This window comes from Caenorhabditis elegans, chromosome I, assembly GCF_000002985.6.
Source record: "Caenorhabditis elegans chromosome I".
Taxonomy (NCBI): domain Eukaryota; kingdom Metazoa; phylum Nematoda; class Chromadorea; order Rhabditida; family Rhabditidae; genus Caenorhabditis; species Caenorhabditis elegans.
The window spans coordinates 2,206,045-2,223,212 of record NC_003279.8 but is presented as its reverse complement, the minus strand read 5'-3'; the positions used below and the strand labels follow the sequence as shown (position 1 = coordinate 2,223,212).

The window sequence follows — 17,168 nt, the reverse complement described above, 5'->3', positions numbered from 1 at the left end:
CAGTGCAGGGGTATGTGATGGGGGATATGGTTACTGTTGGATACTGTAGGGTTACGGTAGGGTTACCGAAAGGGTACTGTAGTATTACGCTAGGGAATTCTGTAGGGGTACTGGGGGGTTACTGTAAGTTCACTGTATAGCTACTGTAGGGTTACTGTAGGGAAAGATTTGGGGTAATGTAGGATAACTATAGAGTTACGGTAGAGGTATTATAGAGTTATGTTAGGGAGCACTGAAGGGGTACTGTAGAATTGCTGTTGGGTTACTGTATAGGTACTTTTAGATTACTGTCAGAGTGATGTGTGGTTACTGTAGGGTTATTGTAAAAGTACTGTAGGATTGGTGTGGGTTACGGTAGGAAATACTGTAGAGTGGGAACTTTGAGTTGACGCCTCCCGTTGAGGTCCTCTATGATCACTGTTTAGTTACTGTACGGGTACCGTAGGGTTACTGTAAGACTTCTGTGAAAATATCGTGAAGTTATGTCATAGATGGGCTTCTGTAAGGATACTGCGGGGGTCTTTGAAAAAATGGGTACAGAAAAATGGTAATTTTCAGCTTACTGTATGGTTACTGTAAGATTTATTGTAGAATCAAAACTTGCATAGGCTTTGAGGGTACTGTACAAATTACTAATAACAACTCAGGCTGCTCATATATGGAAGTATAGAAGATGGGAAACCAGCACAGCAAAATTTTGATTTTTTGAAATTTTCTGAGCAGAAGCTGGAAAATTTCAATTCCGAGACGTCCATCTGATGACGAATCGTCTGAAATTTCAATTCAATAGCATCAATTACTCATAAATTTTCAATTTTTCTTCATGCCCAATACATTTTTCAAACAATTGTCTTTTGTTCAATTTGTGTGCTATAAAACCTTCTCGAGCTATCACCAAAATTCATTCAATCATCGAAAAATGCTCTTCTTCCTCATTTTTCTGGGTCTGATGGCCACTGCTTCAGCAAAAGGTAAGACTTTTTAGATTTTTATTTGAAAAAAAACTTTTCAGCGGGCCGCTGCAACGAAGGTGACCAGGACGCTCATTTTGATTCGAACAAATTCTGGAAATGTGAGGGTGGGCGGTGGATTGTTGTAACTTGTCAGATTAACTATTTTTATGATGCTACAGTAAGTATTTTATTCTGGGGCTTTGGCCTAGGTGTAGGTTTGGGGCTTAGGCTTAGGCTTAGGCTTATGCTTAGGCTCAGCCTGGGAGTAGGGTATCTTCAACTAAACGTTGTCAGAAGATTCGCCAGTTTTTCTAAAACATTTTTTTTCAAAAAATGCACAAAATTCCGATTTTCCAGAATTTTTTAAAAATCCCGAAAAAATGTATTCATGGTGCATCGACTTTTTTTTTTGAAATTTCACCGGAAAATGTAGAGTTTTCGTGAACAATTCTAGAAAAACAGGCTTTCAGAATTTGCAGATAAATAGTGCAAAAAATTAGATTTTTATGGGTAGTTCTAGAAAAACGGGCGGTAAAGAAAATTCATACATTAAAAAAAAGAGCCTGAAAATATAGAAATTTGTGCTTTTTTGTTGGAAATTTGTCAGCCAAATCTGAATTTTTTGCATTTTCTATTCAAAAAGTGCAGAAAATTTCGATTTTTTAGCTTTTAAATTTTTTATTAAATCATGGTGCATTGACTCGGAATTTTTTGAAAATTCACGGAAAAATGTAGAGTTTTCGAGTAAAATTCTAGGAAAACAGGTCTGCATAATTGGTAGATAATTTGTGCAAAAAAATTAGATTTTTATGGATAATTCAGGAAAATCATTTTCTCTGAAAACTAAAAAAAAATAGTTTTTATTAATCACGGGGTTCTGGCCTTCCTCATTGAATTTTTCGCGCTCCATTGACAATCGCCTGCCGGACTGGGAAAGTCGTGTACTCCACACGGACAAATACATTTAGTTTTACAATTAAAATCGAGCCGCGACGCGACACGTAACGCGCCGTAAATCTACCCCAGATATGGCCGAGCCAAAATGGCCTAGTTCGGCAAAAACTCTTCCATTTCAATTTATGAGGGAAGCCAGAAATCCGTGATTAATCATGGTGCATCGAAAAATTTTAATTTGAAAATTCGCCAAAATTCGCTAAAAATTTGAATTTTCAGAGAAAACTTCAGAAATTCACAGATTTTTTCTCAAAAATGTTTCACCAGATTTTCTAAAACTTTTTTTTTTTCACTTTCGCGTCAAATTTTCTGAAAATGCAACTTCTACCCAAGGCTCACATTGAGGCTCCGCCTATAAAATGGTTCAAAATTTCCAGACTGGCTTCTGCTACCTGTCCCGATTCCCAACTACCCGTCCTTACCCACCACCATTCCCGACTCGCCCCCGACCAACTCAGGGCCACCGCTGCTACCCTGGCACTAGAATCCCGTACCCACATGACCATACCATGTTCCTCGAGTGTTCAACTGATGGAACAGAGTATATTAAAAGATATTGCCAGCCTGATGCGGTTTTCGTGCAACGGGAGAACATGTGTGTGGCCATTCAGACCACGTACCGCCCGACGAGAACATGGCCGACGACTACAACTACTCCATACTATGGTGCATGCAAGGAATCTGCCGGTCATGATGGGTATAAGCCGGATGTTTACAATTGCAAGAATTTCTATCAGTGTGCTTCAGGTAAGAGGCTCCTACAGTACCCTCAAAGCCTATTCGGTACTCTTACAGTAATCTTAGAGTAGCATCAATTTTGGTTCTACAGTAAATCTTACAGTAACCCTACAGTAAGCTGAAAATTACCATTTTTCTTACCGTTTTTTAAGGCTTCTGCAGTATCTTTACAGAAATCTTACAGTAACCCTACTAACTATAGGTATAACGGCAAATTTGTTGTCGACAATTCGTCAAATTTTGTCGGTTTCCCGGAAATGTTATTTTCGGCAATTTGCAGGTTTGTAGGAAATTTTCAATTCTGGCCTTTCCGACAATTTGCCAAAAATTGTGAATTCCGGCAATTTACCGATTTGCCAATTTGCCGGAAATTTTCAATTATGGCCATTTGCCGATTTGCCGATTTTCCGGAAAGTTTCAATTCAGGCACTTTGCCGGAAATTTTTATTTTCGGTAAATTGCCGATTTGCGAAACATAAATTTGCCGGAAGTTTTTAGAAGGATATTTTAAAAGACGGAAGCACATAAAACAATGCCTTTTTGAAATTTTTTGTGCGTTTTCTTTAGACATTTTCATCGAATTTGCTTACTTTTCAAAATAAATGTAGGAAAATTCATAGGATGCGTACAGTTTTGCCGATTAAAATTGAAATTCTGAAATTTCCAAAAAAAAATGCTGCTTCACAATTTGCCGAAAATTGTTGGCAGTTGCCGTTTCTCCGGCAATTTCGGCAATTTGTCGATTTGCCGATTTGCCTGAAGTTTCAAATTCCACCACAGTATTCCCTACCGTAATCCTACATGAATCCTACAGTACCGTTACAGTAACCCCACAGTAACCCTACATTTTTCCAGGCCTCTGGACCCAACGTAGCTGCGGAGAAGGGACCATCTGGGACCAGCACAAGCTGACGTGCGACCACAACCGTGGTCAGTGCCGTCCAACAAGCCCAACCGTTCAGCCGACGTATCAACCAACATGGCGTCCAACTGCCTACCCACCAAATGAGGTTAAGAAGTGATATTTTGATATATATATGGTTTTTAAGCTTAATCTGAAATTGATTGTGAATAAATAAATCAATTTACAGTATTATTTATTTTACAATTCTCAATTTTTTTTTTCAAAAAAAAAATAATAAATTAGCGACTAGTTGATATCTCTAAGAAAACTGTGTGCTTTGTCATGATATTTTGGTAATGTGATATGGGAGAAGCGGCCTGATGACGTGGGTTTTCTGGAAAGCGGCTCCAGATTCTCCTCTATTTCATCCGATTCTTCATGGGATCCGGAATCCGTATATGGATCAGAAGTTCCTGGTGGTGATGATGTGGAATGTGACGTCTGAAACTGAAACCAATGAGCGAAAGGGGCGTGGCCAATGGCGCTGATTGGACGATACCTTAGTCACCTCCTTGAGCCTTCGTTCGATAATGCTCCGATATTGCTCACTCTCTCCGTCCTCCTCCCCACCGAGCAATGATTTCCCGTACCGTACGCGATGGAATGTGTCTAATGCCTCGTCACAAGAATCTGCAGACTGCTCGAGGCATACCTGACGAGCCCGTAAAAATGCTCGCCGCGAGTCTGGAGTCATGTCGGACCTGGAAATAGTTACTTTGTATTGGCATTGAGTGATGTATAGAAGTTGCGCCAAATTGTTGGTAGAGTGAAAATGTGTGATAATAAAACACTCCAAAAATGTTTAGATTTTTCATAATTTCCGGTCAAAGTTTTGGCAAATTACCAAAATGTGTCGAATGTTTTTACCCCTACAATGTTTTAATACAAATAATTTAAACAAAATTAAAACATACATAAATAATGCCGAAAAAAACAATTTTTTTTTTGGTCGACTTTCAAAATTATTCAAAACTATGCAAAAACTGAGTAATTATCACTATTTGACAGTAAATAAAAAATTTTCAAAAATATTTTGAAAAGTTTTATCATGGTATTTAGTCATTTTGGGACCAAAGGAGTGGCTTTCAACAATTTCAACCCACTGGCGCTACTCCACCTTAAAAAATTAATATAATTTTTAACATTTAACTTTTGGCAAAACTAATTTAGTTGTTTTAAATTTTATTTTGGACTTTAAATGTTTAGAGTATCACTACAATAATCCAAAATACATATTAACCCTTGGCAAATATGCACATTTTCGGTCATGGTGCATCGATGGCCGATTTTGAGAGATTTCTGTTAGCCTTCAGGGCTACCTAAGCCTGCAACGTGAATTTGGGCTTTCTAGTTTTTTTTTGAATACCACATTTGCAAGTTTGTCTATTTTTTGGAAATTATTTTTGAATTTTAATCTGAAAATTGAAAAAAAAGTAAATTTGACTTTTCTAATAATTTTTAAGTTTTCGGTGTTTTTAATTTAATTTTTTTAGGAATTTTTTTTAGCTCGGTTATATTTTATTTTGGGTTTCAAATTTTTTAGAGTGCCACTACAGTAATCCAATAGTTCCCCATGACAAATAGGCGTACTTTGGACATGGTGCATCGATAAAAAAATTCGAAAAAAAAATCGGTACAATTTTACAAAAATCGGTACCTGATACAATTTTGAATAAAATAATTTTCATAAATTTTAAGAAAATCTCCCAGTTTTTGATAATTTCTGGGAAATTTTTTTTTGGAGAATTTTTTTCTAATGAAACTCGGCGTAATTTCGATAGATTAACAGTTTCCCAGAAATTAAAAAAAAATTATTTCGAATTTTTCACAATTAAATATTTTCCAGGAATTTTTCGACTTTTGATTTACTCTGAGATACACTGAAAAATCGAAATTTTCGCAGAACCTTAAAAAATTATTATAACAAAGTTAATATGCGTAAATCTACAAAAGTAGCAGGCTTATAAGCAGGTAGGTAGGCATTTTTTTGAAATTTTATTTCGAATTTTTCTTAATTATTTTCCAGGAATTTTTCGTCTTTTGATTTGCTCTGAGGTACACTGAATATCGGAATAATCGGAATTTTCGCAGCAACTTTAAGAATTAATAAAAACAAATTTGAGTTGCTTAAATCTACAAAAGTAGCAGGCTTATAAGCAGATAGGTAGGCATGTAGGTAGGCAGGTAGGCGCCCATTCACAAATCCCTCACTAACCTCCTAACTTCCATGCTCTTCTCATTGTTCCTCTTCTTAGGATCATCTACTAAACTAACGGCATCATGAGATTCTCCATCAATCTGTAAGTTCATAGGCCTTCCCGTTAGTGAAAATGGCATTTGAATTCCCGCCAGTGTCTTTCGTTTTGTGTCAACTTTCATTGCGGATGACATTAGGTCGGAGGCTAATCTGATTGGATCCAGCTGAAATTTTTGGAAAAAGTTAGTGAATTGAATTGAAAATTGTATCTCACTGCCTCAAAATCTGGAATTTTAAAGCTCGATTCGATGTCTCGGTCGGTGTCACTAAAGTGGTAGATTCCACGTGGCACTTCTTCTTCTTCTTCGTAGGACTTTGCTGGAAATAAAAATTCTTAAAATATGTATTTATAGCAGGGGTGGGCGGCAAACCGGCAAATTGAAAGAATTAAAATTTCCGGCAAATCGGCAAACCGGCAAATTGAAAGAATTAAAATTTCCGGCAAATCGGCAAACCGGCAAATTGCCGATTTTCCGAATTTGCCGGAAAAAAGGCAATTTGCCAAAAATTATCGGCAAATTGGGGTTTCGCAATTATTTTTTTCAAATTTTCGGAAATTTTGGAATTTCAATTTCAAATGGCAAAATTCCTATGAATTTTCCTACAAGTAAGCAAATTCTATGAAAATATCTAGATAAACGGGAAAAATTTAAAGCGACACAGTTTTAAGTGTTTCCGTCTTACAAAAAATCCCTCTAAACAATTTTAGCAAAAATAGGCAACTTGCAGAAAATAAACATTTCCGGCAAATTGGCAAACCGGCAAATTGCCGATTAGCCGAATTTCCCGACAAATCAATTTGCCGAACAGCAATCGCCTCCCACCCTGATTTATACTGCTAAACTGCCAATTTTTTGAAATTTTTTTTATATTCAACCAAAAGCTGGTAAAAACCAAGGTTTAACTTATCATAGTTTTAGAAACCGACCAAAAAAATGTTCTGCGATTTTTATATTTTAGTTGCGTTTTAATTGTTTTTAAAAATTCTACGGAAAATGCAGAAATGCTCAAAAAAAGTCCACATATTTGGAACATTTGGAAATTTACCACAATTTTGGTTGAAAGTTTTGAAAAGTTCTAACCTTTTCGGAGTATTTTAATGTTTTTTTTTCAACCAACAAACCTCCTGAGAAAATAGTAATGAATAAAAGCAGTATTGTTATGCGCGGAACATGAATTCGTCCGACCATTTAATGTATCGCATACTGTTGATTATCCTGCTTTTTTCTTCTTACAAATAAATTCTGTCGTGGCACACAGGCCTATGGGGTACTGTAGATGTTGATCTTGATTTATGGTCAGGTAACCTGGAAGTTCATTGTTATAACAAAGTTTTTTTACTGATTCTAACAATAAAATATTTTTCAAAAAAAAATTCAAAAATGGGTTAGGTTTAGGCTAAAGCTTCGGCGTAGGCTTAAGCTTAGGATGAGTCCTAGATTTAGGCTTAGGCTTAGGCTTTGGCTTAGGCTTAGGCTTTGGCTTAAACTTAGGCTTAGACTTAGGCTTGGCGTCAGTGGGGGAGCGTTAGCTCTGACGCTATTTAGGGTTAGGATTACAGCGTTTTTTTTTTCATTTTTCAAAGGGTTCCCGTTGGCCGATCAAAGCGAAATTTAACACAGAGACGTATAGGCCACTAAGAAGCTTCCGTGTAAAATTTCAAATTGATTCCATCAAAACTCGCCGAGTTATGGAGCTTAAGGTGTTTTCAAAATGACCCTCAACTATTTTTTAAAATTTGAAAGTTTGGCGTTTTGTCAGTTTTCGGTCTAAGCTCACGAAAATTTAATGACAGGAGGATCGTAGCAGGATAAGGTTTCTTGTGAATTTTGAGCCAATTTCGATTTACAGGAGCCGAGATATTAAGCTTCAAAATCCGACAAAAGTTCGAGTCCGGGTGCGGGCGTCTAAATTTTTTTATGCTCTGTTTTTCGTTCGCTCTGAAAACGCGCGTGTAACTTGACGGTGGGTGGATGGATTTTGATGCGGTTTTTTGCTGTCTCTTCAAGAAGCTTGCCCCACCTCTGTATGCTTTATTTCAGAAAGATTGGAGCTCTTTGAGCCGAGATATGAAGAGTATTTTCGAGTATCCTCCAAAAATCACGTTTTTTTTTCTCATTTTTCGCCTCTTTTTTTTGCAGGAAAAATCGAGTTTTTGCGATTTTTACGAGATTTTTTAGCAGTTTATAGTACTCGACGAGATGCGTCGAAAAACATACAAATCGTCCAGATCCATCAGCTATGAGCTCTTTTAGAGAGCTCCAAAGTCAAATTCGCAATTTTGACCTCCCCCCTCCCACTTCGGTGTGTTTTTTTCGTGTTTTTTCGCAAACCACCGCTTTGTGCGCTGTTGTCTTTGAGAAATCTTTGGTTCCAAGGTGAAATTGTTGTATAAAAAGATCGTAGGTACATTTTAAAGTAAAAATTATTCCGAAAAAGTGATTTTTTCATTTTGAAAATCGAGGCAGAAAAAAAAATTTTGTTTTTTTTTCCAAAAACTTTTTTTTTCGCTTCTCGTAGGATGGCGGTCGTTTGAGATATTTTGATTTTGAGGAAAAAAAATGAAATTACAAATATTTCTAAAGCGATAGAGCAAAAAAATTTCGAAAATTGAGTGAAAACTCACTGAGATAACCGACCTTGAAGCAAGTTACTGCCGTTTTTGCGTTGTTCATTTTTCAACTTTGAGCGTTTATTATTCACTCAATCTGAGATCAATTTCAATTTTGTTTTTTATATAGATTCAAAATTTGACGTTAAATCCGAAAAACTAAGTTTCAAAAAAATTTTAGTGAAAATTTTTTTCAGCACCGCCAAAAAATCGAGTTTTTCAGCACTGATTTTTTCGAATTTTTGCGATTTTTCACTCATTTTTTGATGAATCTTTGTTTTCTTTTTTGTGTTCAATGAACAATATTTATGAAAAATGAAATCTACTAACAATTTGTGAAAAATTTATTTTTGAAAAAATTTTGTGCCAGTTTGAAATTTTTTCAAAAAATTAATTTTTTGCCTCATGCCCAGAAAAAGTGGTTTGGTCTGGTGTTTCAAAATTAATATTTTTGAAATCCTTACACCTTTTTTCATATTCCCTCAAATTTTTGTAACTCAATTCTCACTTTGAAGGGAGATACAGGCGGGAGATACAGTTCGTTGAAGGGTTGGCTGCCAACACATCGCCACTCCACCCACAGAGAGACACACATTTACGACCCAATATATTCAAATATTACCTCCTGCTCTCAGTTTTCAAGATTTTATGATGATTTTTACTTCATCAGAAAGAACACATTATCTTTCCTATTTGCAGGGATAGTGGAAGACAGAAAAAAACAATATGGATTTAAAATCAGGGCTTCGCCCCGATTTTAATAAAATATATGAAACCCTCTTAAAAAGTTACAAGAAGGTTTTTCCTTGCGCTTGGAGCGCAAAAGAAAAGAAAAAGAGCTATTTAGACTTGGGATGCCCAACTGGAATAAAATATAGGAAATCCTTATGACACACTTAAGCCTAAGGGCCCGAAAAAAAAACTAGGATGCCCAACTGGAATAAAATATTGGAAATCCTTATGATACACCGGCGGTATGGCGCGGCTTAAGCCTAAATAGCCACTTTTATCAAAATACATTTGAGCGAGGCGGTTGTAAACTATTCGTTTTTTAGCAAAAATAAAAAAAAACTTTATTTAAGTTTAAAAATAAATATCATATGCTATCACACCTTAGAATATCCCGCCTTAATTTAGTAATCATTTTTAGTTCATAAGTGTGAGAGAAAGAAAAATGGATTAATCATCGGAATTAGATATCATCAGAGTGATTATATTCATCAAAGGTCCCACTTTACTTGAGGGTTAACTTGATCGATGTAAAATTTCTATCTCATGTAAAGAAAGGTTCAAATTCTGTACCTATGAATGCTGCCGATATTTGAATTCCTGTCTCATGGGAAGAAGGCCTTTTTTGTGGAAAGAACGGAGTTATAAAAAAATATACGCAGGTACAGAATTTGAACTTTTCTTCCCATGAGATAGGAGTTTGTATATTGGCATTCTATAACTTTACTAAAAAAAAATCTCCAAAGGTTGATCGCAAATATGTAGAGATTGCTCGCATCCCTTCAAATATTACAAAATTTCCAAGTTTCTTAGAAATAATCTTCATTTAGATTACTGAAAAATATCCACAGACTACTTTTGAGTTGCCTGAGAAGTTAGAGTAAAACGCAAAGCGAGCTCAAATGTATTTTGATAAAAGTGGCTATTTAGGCTTAAGCCGCGCCATACCGCCGGTGTGTCATAAGGATTTCCAATATTTTATTCCAGTTGGGCATCCTAGTATGTTTTTCGGGCCCTTAGGCTTAAGTGTGTCATAAGGATTTCCTATATTTTATTCCAGTTGGGCACCCTAAGTCTAAATAGCTCTTTTTCTTTTCTTTTGCGCTCCAAGCGCAAGGAAAAACCTTCTTGTAACTTTTTAAGAGGGTTAAACTTAGGCTTAGGCTTAGGCGAGGCTGGGAAAGGGAAAAACCAAAAAGAGAAATACCCAGAAATTCCAAAAAATGCATAAAAAGAAAGGACACCAAAGGAAAAAAAACCACGAAAAATGAAATATTGGACATTCCGAAGTCGGGTCGAAAAATCATTGTGAAAATGGTTAATATTTTGAACCGCGTTTACATACTAAAAATTTCACTGAAAATAGTCAAAAATTGCTTCACGAAAATTCTTTTAAAACCATAATTTAGAAAACAGTTTTTGAGTCGTATACGTGCATATGTAGCAAAAAAAAACAGGGATAAAAATTAAAAGTGCCTTTTTATAAACAATGGTATTCAAAAAACGGGCAAAACAGTTTTTTACAGGTAGATCTTTTTTGTGTCTCATGGAATCGGTCCATTTTTCCTTTATTTGTTAAACATTTTTTTCATTTGAAATAAACGATCAGAAAAATTTGATAAGTGGCTATTGAATTTTCTTGAACTGTACTTGTAGAAAATATAACTTCTTCCGTTTAACTTGATAACTGCTAAACTGCTTTACATTCAAGTTTAGTTTTAAAAAATTCAACCATGAAGCGAAAACTGTACAAAGTTTTTAAAGAAACACTCTCTGCACTGAGAACATATAAGTTTTATGAAAGAGAGAGAGAGAGAAAGAGATCAAAATGAGAACAAAAAGCAACGATTTGAAATCGCATGAAGGAGAGAATGGGGCGGGAGGTCTTTGAAAAATGGTGTTGATCATTCCATCAAAGGATCAATTAAAAAATGGTTTAATTTGGTTTAAAAGAAAATTAAAACCCAAGAGAGAGTTTATTTTTGGAACAAGAAACATTCAACCAAAAACGCGTCATTGGTCGTTGAACGATCAATTCGGATGTGTGCCTGAGAAATTTGAGAGAGGGGGAAAATGGACAGTGATTTGACCTATTTTAGTGTGGAAAAGAGTGATGATAACGATAACTGATACACCTGTTCTTGTCGTCGTCCCTCAGAAACAATGAAAGCCTTAAGCTGGGGGGGGGGGGGGAGGGGTGATGGGAAGGAGGAAATAGTGTATCAAAATGTACCCAAATTGATCTTATCACTACAGTACACCATCACCTCCTGTAAGTTTTCTTTCGAGATGAAAACGACTCTTAGGCTGTGACGAAACACAAGAAACAGAAAGCGTTTCTTTTCGCGATTTTCTTCCGATCATATAATTTGTGACAATGATTTGGAGGAGGTGGGGGGGGGGGGGGAGATCAATTAAAACACAAAGATCCAACATTAATGCATATTTGATTTTGCCAAAAGTGTATGGATTTTGCAGGGTGATCTCTAGAATTTCAGATATTCCCAAAAATTGTTTTTTAAAGCCACTGTCATTTTTTGTCCATTTTTTTGGAGTTTCAAAATTGTTATTTTTCACAAAAATTGTAATATTTCTGAAAATATTCCAAACTACTGAATTCTTAAAAAGGGCATTTTTTAATGGTTTTGAGTCAATTTCGAGTCCGCTAGCTACAAAATTAACCATTTTAAAGGAGTTTCAAAATTCTCATTTTTTACAAAAAATTGGCATTTTTGCCACTTTTTAATAGCTTTTGATGGGTTAAACCTAGACTTCCTGAATTCCGCATATATGAATTGCCCAGTTTTAACAAATTGAGACAATTTTTTATTTTTGCCCAATTCGTTTTTTTTAAGCCATCTGTCCTTTTTTTGGGCGAAAAAAAAAATTCAAAAAACGTACAAAATCTATATATTCTGAAAAAGGGCAGTTTTTTAGTGTTTGTAGAACAATTTTGAGTCCTCTAACTTCAAAAATAACCATTTTAGAGCAGTTTCAAAATTGTGATTTTTACCAAAATTGCCCATTTTTGCCACTTTTTAATAGTTTTTGATGGGTTAAACCTAGATTTTCTGAGTTCAACATATATGAATTACCCGTTTTCAACAAATTTAGACAATGTTTCATTTTTGCTCAATTTTTTTTCTTTCCTTTTTTTGGGCGAAAAATATTTTTTCTGAAAATGTTCGAAACCACTATATTTTAAAAAAGGGCAGTTTTTAATGTTTTTGAGTGAATTTTGAATCCTCTAGCTACAAAGTTACTAAAACCAAAGCCGCGACGCGACACGCAACGCGCCGTAAATCGACGCTGGGGACAAGCTCAAATGGCCTAATTCGTCAAAATCTTAAATTTCAAAATATGAGGGAATCCAGAAGCGCGTGAACTATCAAACCTCTCAAACATGACCGCGTAAAAACGAGAAAAAAAACTGGTGGTCGAGTTTTCGCGCGGCCACCGATCACCGCGACCTCTATTCCTAAGATCATTGCGTTCATTTGATCTTTTTTAATTAGCAGGAGTAAAAGATACACAATTGATATCCGCATTGCTTTGAAGTGGAGTGATAAAATGATAATAAACACGTCCTTTTTCCATCGAAAACATTCTTTTCCGTTAGCATTTGGTTTGTTTGATCTTATGTGGAAGGGGGGAAAATAGAATACATTCTAATCTTTTTATCTTTCGAATTTTTAGTTGAGTTTGAAACAAATTAGGGTAGCTAGAGGACTCAAAGTTGATCTCCGAACCCTAAGAAATTGTCCTTTTAAGAATACAGAAGTTTCGAACATTTTCAGAGAAATTATTTTTTTGCCCAAAAAAAAGGACAGTCATTAGATGGCTGAAAAAACAAATTGGGCAAAAATGAAAAAAAATGCCTAAATTTGTTAAAAACGGGTAATTCATATATCCTGAATTCAGAAAATCTAGATTAAACCTACCGAAAAATATTAAAAAGTGGCAAAAACGGGCAATTTTTGTAAAAAAATCACAATTTTGAAATTCCTCTAAAATGGTTGTTTTTGTAGTAAGAGGACTTAAAATTGATCTCCAAACCCTAAAAATTGCCCTTTTTTAATTTTTAGCGGTTTCGAAGATTTTCAGAAATAAACATTTTTGCCCAAAAAAAAAAGGACAGTCATTATGGCTGAAAAAAAATTAGGCAAAAATAAAAATTGTCAAAATTTGTTGAAAACGGGTAGTTCATATATGCTGAATTCAGAAAATCTAGGTTTAACCCGTCAAAAACTATTAAAAAGTGGCAAAAATGCCAATTTTTTGTAAAAAATGAGAATTTTGAAACTCCTTTAAAATGGTTAATTTTGTAGCTAGCGGACTCAAAATTGATCTACCGAACCCTAAAATAAACATGTCCTTTTTCCATCGAAAAAATTATTTTCCGTTTGATTTGTTCGATCTCAGAGGGGAAAATAGAATATTCTAGTATTTTTATTTTTTGAATTTTTAGTTGAGTTTGAAACAATTTAGGTCCAATTGTTGAGTGATGGGGGGAGGCAGGAGGCGTGGAATTTGTAAATATAGATATATATATATGTAAAAATATATGAGACAAAAAATATAGTGAAAGAGGAAGAAGAAAATGAGAAAATGCGAGAAATATTCAAATATTTTGAAGCAAAGAAAAAAAAACATAAAATACATAATAACCGATTAGGAGGGAAGAGAGTTCAAAAATTTGTGAAAAAACAATTTTCTTTAAAAATACATAAGAATTATGGCTTTTGCGGGGTGGCGGCAATGTCCGTCTCAATGAGCCGCTGAGCACTGCTCTCATTCATTCGTTGGCGTGGTGCCGTGTCCTCGCCGATTTGCCGTGCGAATAGGCGCTGCTTGTCGCGGAAGCCGAGCTTCGCGCCGTCCGCCGCTCCATTTTCCGAGCTGCGATTGCGGTCTTGGAGCTCGTTGAGCCGACGTTGGCGGGGATCACGGTAGATTTCGTTGGTGCCGACGATCTGGAAATAGGGTTTTTATTTAGAAAAAAAGGATATTTTGTAAGCGAAAACTTGATTTTTTTGAAAAATATTAATTTTTATTGGTTTTTTTTTTTTTTGGAAAATTGAATTTTTTTGGACAAAAATTAATTTTTTATAATTTTTTTTTGGAAACTTTTTTTTTAGAAATGAATTTTTTCTGGGATTTTTTCCAGGAAAAAATGGGATTTTTTTTTGGAAAAATATATATTTTTCTTGGTTTTTTTGTAGGAAACATGGGCACTTTTTGGAAAAAAGGTATTTTTTGTTGCACTTAAAAAATTGGCCTAAAATGGAGAAGCTAATTTTTATAGAAAAATTCTGAAAAAAAACAGGATTTCTCCACCAAAAACTACAAAAAATTATGGTATATCGACCAAAAATGGAAAATACTCAAATTGTAAAAATCTTTCAACCGAAAAATTTTTTTTTTGCAAACAATTTTAATGTCAATCTTGGTGCATCGAGATGAAAATTCACCAAAAATGGGAAATTCTGATTGAAAAATTCGAAAATTTCGAATAAAAAAGTGTTAAAAATCTCCAAATTCAATGTTTTGTGGCCAAAGAAAATGGAAAAGAAAACCGTTTTTTTTTTTTTGGTTTTTTTTTGAGAAAAAATTGACGTTTTTTCGGAAATTTGTTTTTTTTTCGGAAAAATTTTTTTTGAAAAGAAGTCGTTTTTTTTTGGGAAAATAATTTTTTGCACCAAACATTGGCTGAAAATTAAAAAAAAAATTTTTTTTTAAATCAGGGGTGGGCGACAAACGATTTTTTTTCCGGCAAATCGGCAAACCGGCAAATTGCCGAATTTGCCGGAAAAACGATAATTTGTCGATAATTTTAAACCAAAAAATCGATTTTTTGTGTGCCAAAATATGGCCAAATTCTGATTGAAAAATTCAAAAATTTCGAATAAAAAAGTGTTAAAAATCTCAAAATTCATTTTTTTGTGGCCAAAGAAAATGGATTTCACCTCAGGCGAATTCGGGTTTTTTTTTGGAAAATTGATTTTTTTTTGCTTTTTTTGAGAAAAAATCAGTTATTTTTTGGTTTTTTTGGAAACAAATTGACGTTTCTTGGGAAATTAGTGTGTTTTTTTTTCTGAAAATTGAATTTTTTCGTGTTTTTTTTTGAAAAAAACCATTTTTTGCACCAAAAATTGGCTGAAAATTTATATTATTCAAATTCAAACCCTAAAAATCTCCAAATTCTATTTTTTTAAAAATAAATTTTACCCCAGGCGAATCCAAAACCGGCACATCATCAAAGAAAGCGTGATTGGCTCCGCTGGTCGGCGTCTGATACTGCACAACTTCATCAATAAATTGAACTTTTCGACTTTCCGGCGGGCTCACAGGTGACACATTCTCAACACTTGAGCTCGAGTGTGGAATATCATCAATCACAGTTTCCCGCCGGTGCTGCTGCTGCTCTTTTTGCACATGAATCGGAATTTCACGTTCTTGATAAGATGTAGGTGGTGATCTGATCTCCGAGAGCAGCTTCCTTGCTCGGCTCTGCTCGGCGACAACGTTCAGTAGCTCTCGATATCTCCGTTGCTCGTCAATTGTCATCGTATTCTGCTTAGCGTCGAGTCGATCGAGCTCCTCATTCACTGCTTCATAGCTCATCAGTGCTGTGTTCGTTTTCTCCAAATTCCGAACATCAGCGTCCTGAAGTCGCTCGCGGAGCCCGGATGCTGGCCGAACCTGACGAAGTACTGCTCCACCGCCGTTTGGTTGAAGTTGAAGAGCCTGAAGATAAAAAAAAATTTATAGTGATAAAAACATTTTGGTGGAAAATTCAATTTTCCGAGAAAAAGTTTGGCTGGAAATTCAAATTTTCAAAGTATTTCGATTTTCCAGCTATTTTCCAAAGTCCGAAAAAATGTAGTTCTCATGTTGCATCGATTTTTTTTTGAATATTTACCAAAAAATATAAAATTTTCGAGAAAAATTCTAGAAAACAAGGCTTGCAGAATTTGCAGATTAATAGTGCAAAAAAATTAGATGTTTCTGGGAAATGCTAAGAAAAATTCATAAATTTTTATTGAAAAAGAGCCAGAAACTTGCGAACCAAATTTAATTTTTTTTTTATTCAATAGTGCAGAAAATTCGATTTTGGAATTTTTAGGAATTTTTTTTCGAAAATTCACCAAAAAATGTTAAATTTCAAATCGTTTTTTTTTCGGTGAAAGAATAATTAATTTTCTCGTTATGGAACTTGGAATTTTTGCCAAAATTCTAGAAAAAACTAAAATTGAAATTCGCTAAAATTTCGTTGAAATTCCTCGAAAATTCGCTAAAAGTTTCCTGAAAATTCGCCAAAATTCCGTTGAAAATTCACTAAAAATTCCTTGAAAACTCGACAAATTTCTTAGAAAATTAGCTTAAAAATTTTTTTTTAAATAGCTAAAAATTCTTCGAAAATTCGCCAAAATTCCGTTGAAAACTCCTTAAAATTGTTCAAAAAATCGCCAAAATAAATTTGAAAATTCAGTGAAATTCCCTAAAAATTCACTAAAAATTCCTTGGAAATCCGCCAAATTTGTTTGAAAATTCGTCAAAATAAATTTGAAAATTCCCTTGAAAATTCGCTAAATTGGTTAAAAACTCGCTAAAATTAATTTCAAAACTCGTTCTAATTTTTTTTGAAAGTACGCTGAAAATTGTTTAAAAATTCGCCAAAACTTCCTAGGAAATCCGCTAAAATTTCCTTCAAAATTCCGTTGAAACTTCGCTAAAAATTCTATTAAAAAATCGCTAAAATTCCATTATAATTCGCCAAAACTTCTTGAGAAATCCGCTAAAAATTCTTCGAAAATTCGCTAAAAATTCGCCAAAAATTCTCGAAAATTCGCCAAAAATCGGTTGAAAATTTGCCGAAATTCCTTCGAGAATTCGCTAAAATTTCTCCAAAATTGCTGTTAAAATTCGCCAAAATTCCGTTGAAAATTCGCCAAAAATTCTCGAAAATTCGCCAAAAATTCCTCAAAATTCTTGCAACATGCTCCAAAAATTCTTCAAAAA

The 17,168-nt window shown here is 34.6% G+C and overlaps 3 protein-coding genes across 18 annotated transcripts in view; 1 reads left to right on the top strand and 2 right to left on the bottom strand.

Annotated features, from left to right (window-relative positions):
- Positions 1–899: 899 nt before the first annotated feature.
- On the top strand, positions 900–3,745 carry ule-1 (Chitin-binding type-2 domain-containing protein; the record flags this gene model as incomplete). Of its 2 annotated transcripts, NM_058541.7 has the most annotated exons (4): positions 900–971; positions 1,013–1,131; positions 2,285–2,654; positions 3,501–3,745. In NM_058541.7, 4 exons carry the CDS (start codon positions 920–922, stop codon positions 3,665–3,667), a joined length of 708 nt encoding a protein of 235 aa, NP_490942.1. The 2 variants fall into 2 exon arrangements, with proteins under 2 accessions (NP_490942.1, NP_001293326.1); NM_001306397.3 differs by lacking the exons at positions 900–971; positions 1,013–1,131 and having other exon boundaries at positions 2,417–2,654; positions 3,501–3,667.
- On the bottom strand, positions 3,726–7,115 carry W03F11.5 (uncharacterized protein). The gene is made up of 5 exons (NM_001026486.5): positions 6,930–7,115; positions 6,021–6,124; positions 5,765–5,970; positions 4,049–4,250; positions 3,726–3,990 (listed from the first exon to the last, which is right to left on the bottom strand). Exons 1-5 carry the CDS (start codon positions 6,994–6,996, stop codon positions 3,796–3,798), a joined length of 774 nt encoding a protein of 257 aa, NP_001021657.2. The 5' UTR covers positions 6,997–7,115; the 3' UTR covers positions 3,726–3,795.
- A 6,453-nt stretch (positions 7,116–13,568) lies between these two features.
- afd-1 overlaps positions 13,569–17,168 on the bottom strand; it is a gene marked incomplete at both ends in the record, with an annotated part of 49,607 nt that continues 46,007 nt past the window's right edge. For 9 of the 15 annotated variants that reach the window (NM_001306401.3, NM_001306402.3, NM_001306403.3 and 6 more), the window contains 2 exons: positions 13,880–14,119; positions 15,375–15,893. In NM_001306401.3, coding sequence (NP_001293330.1) covers positions 13,880–14,119; positions 15,375–15,893 — 759 coding nt within the window. Of the gene's footprint in view, positions 14,120–15,374; positions 15,894–17,168 lie in introns of all 15 variants that reach the window. The other 6 variants (NM_001026490.6, NM_001306400.4, NM_058537.6 and 3 more) reach the window with 4 other exon arrangements.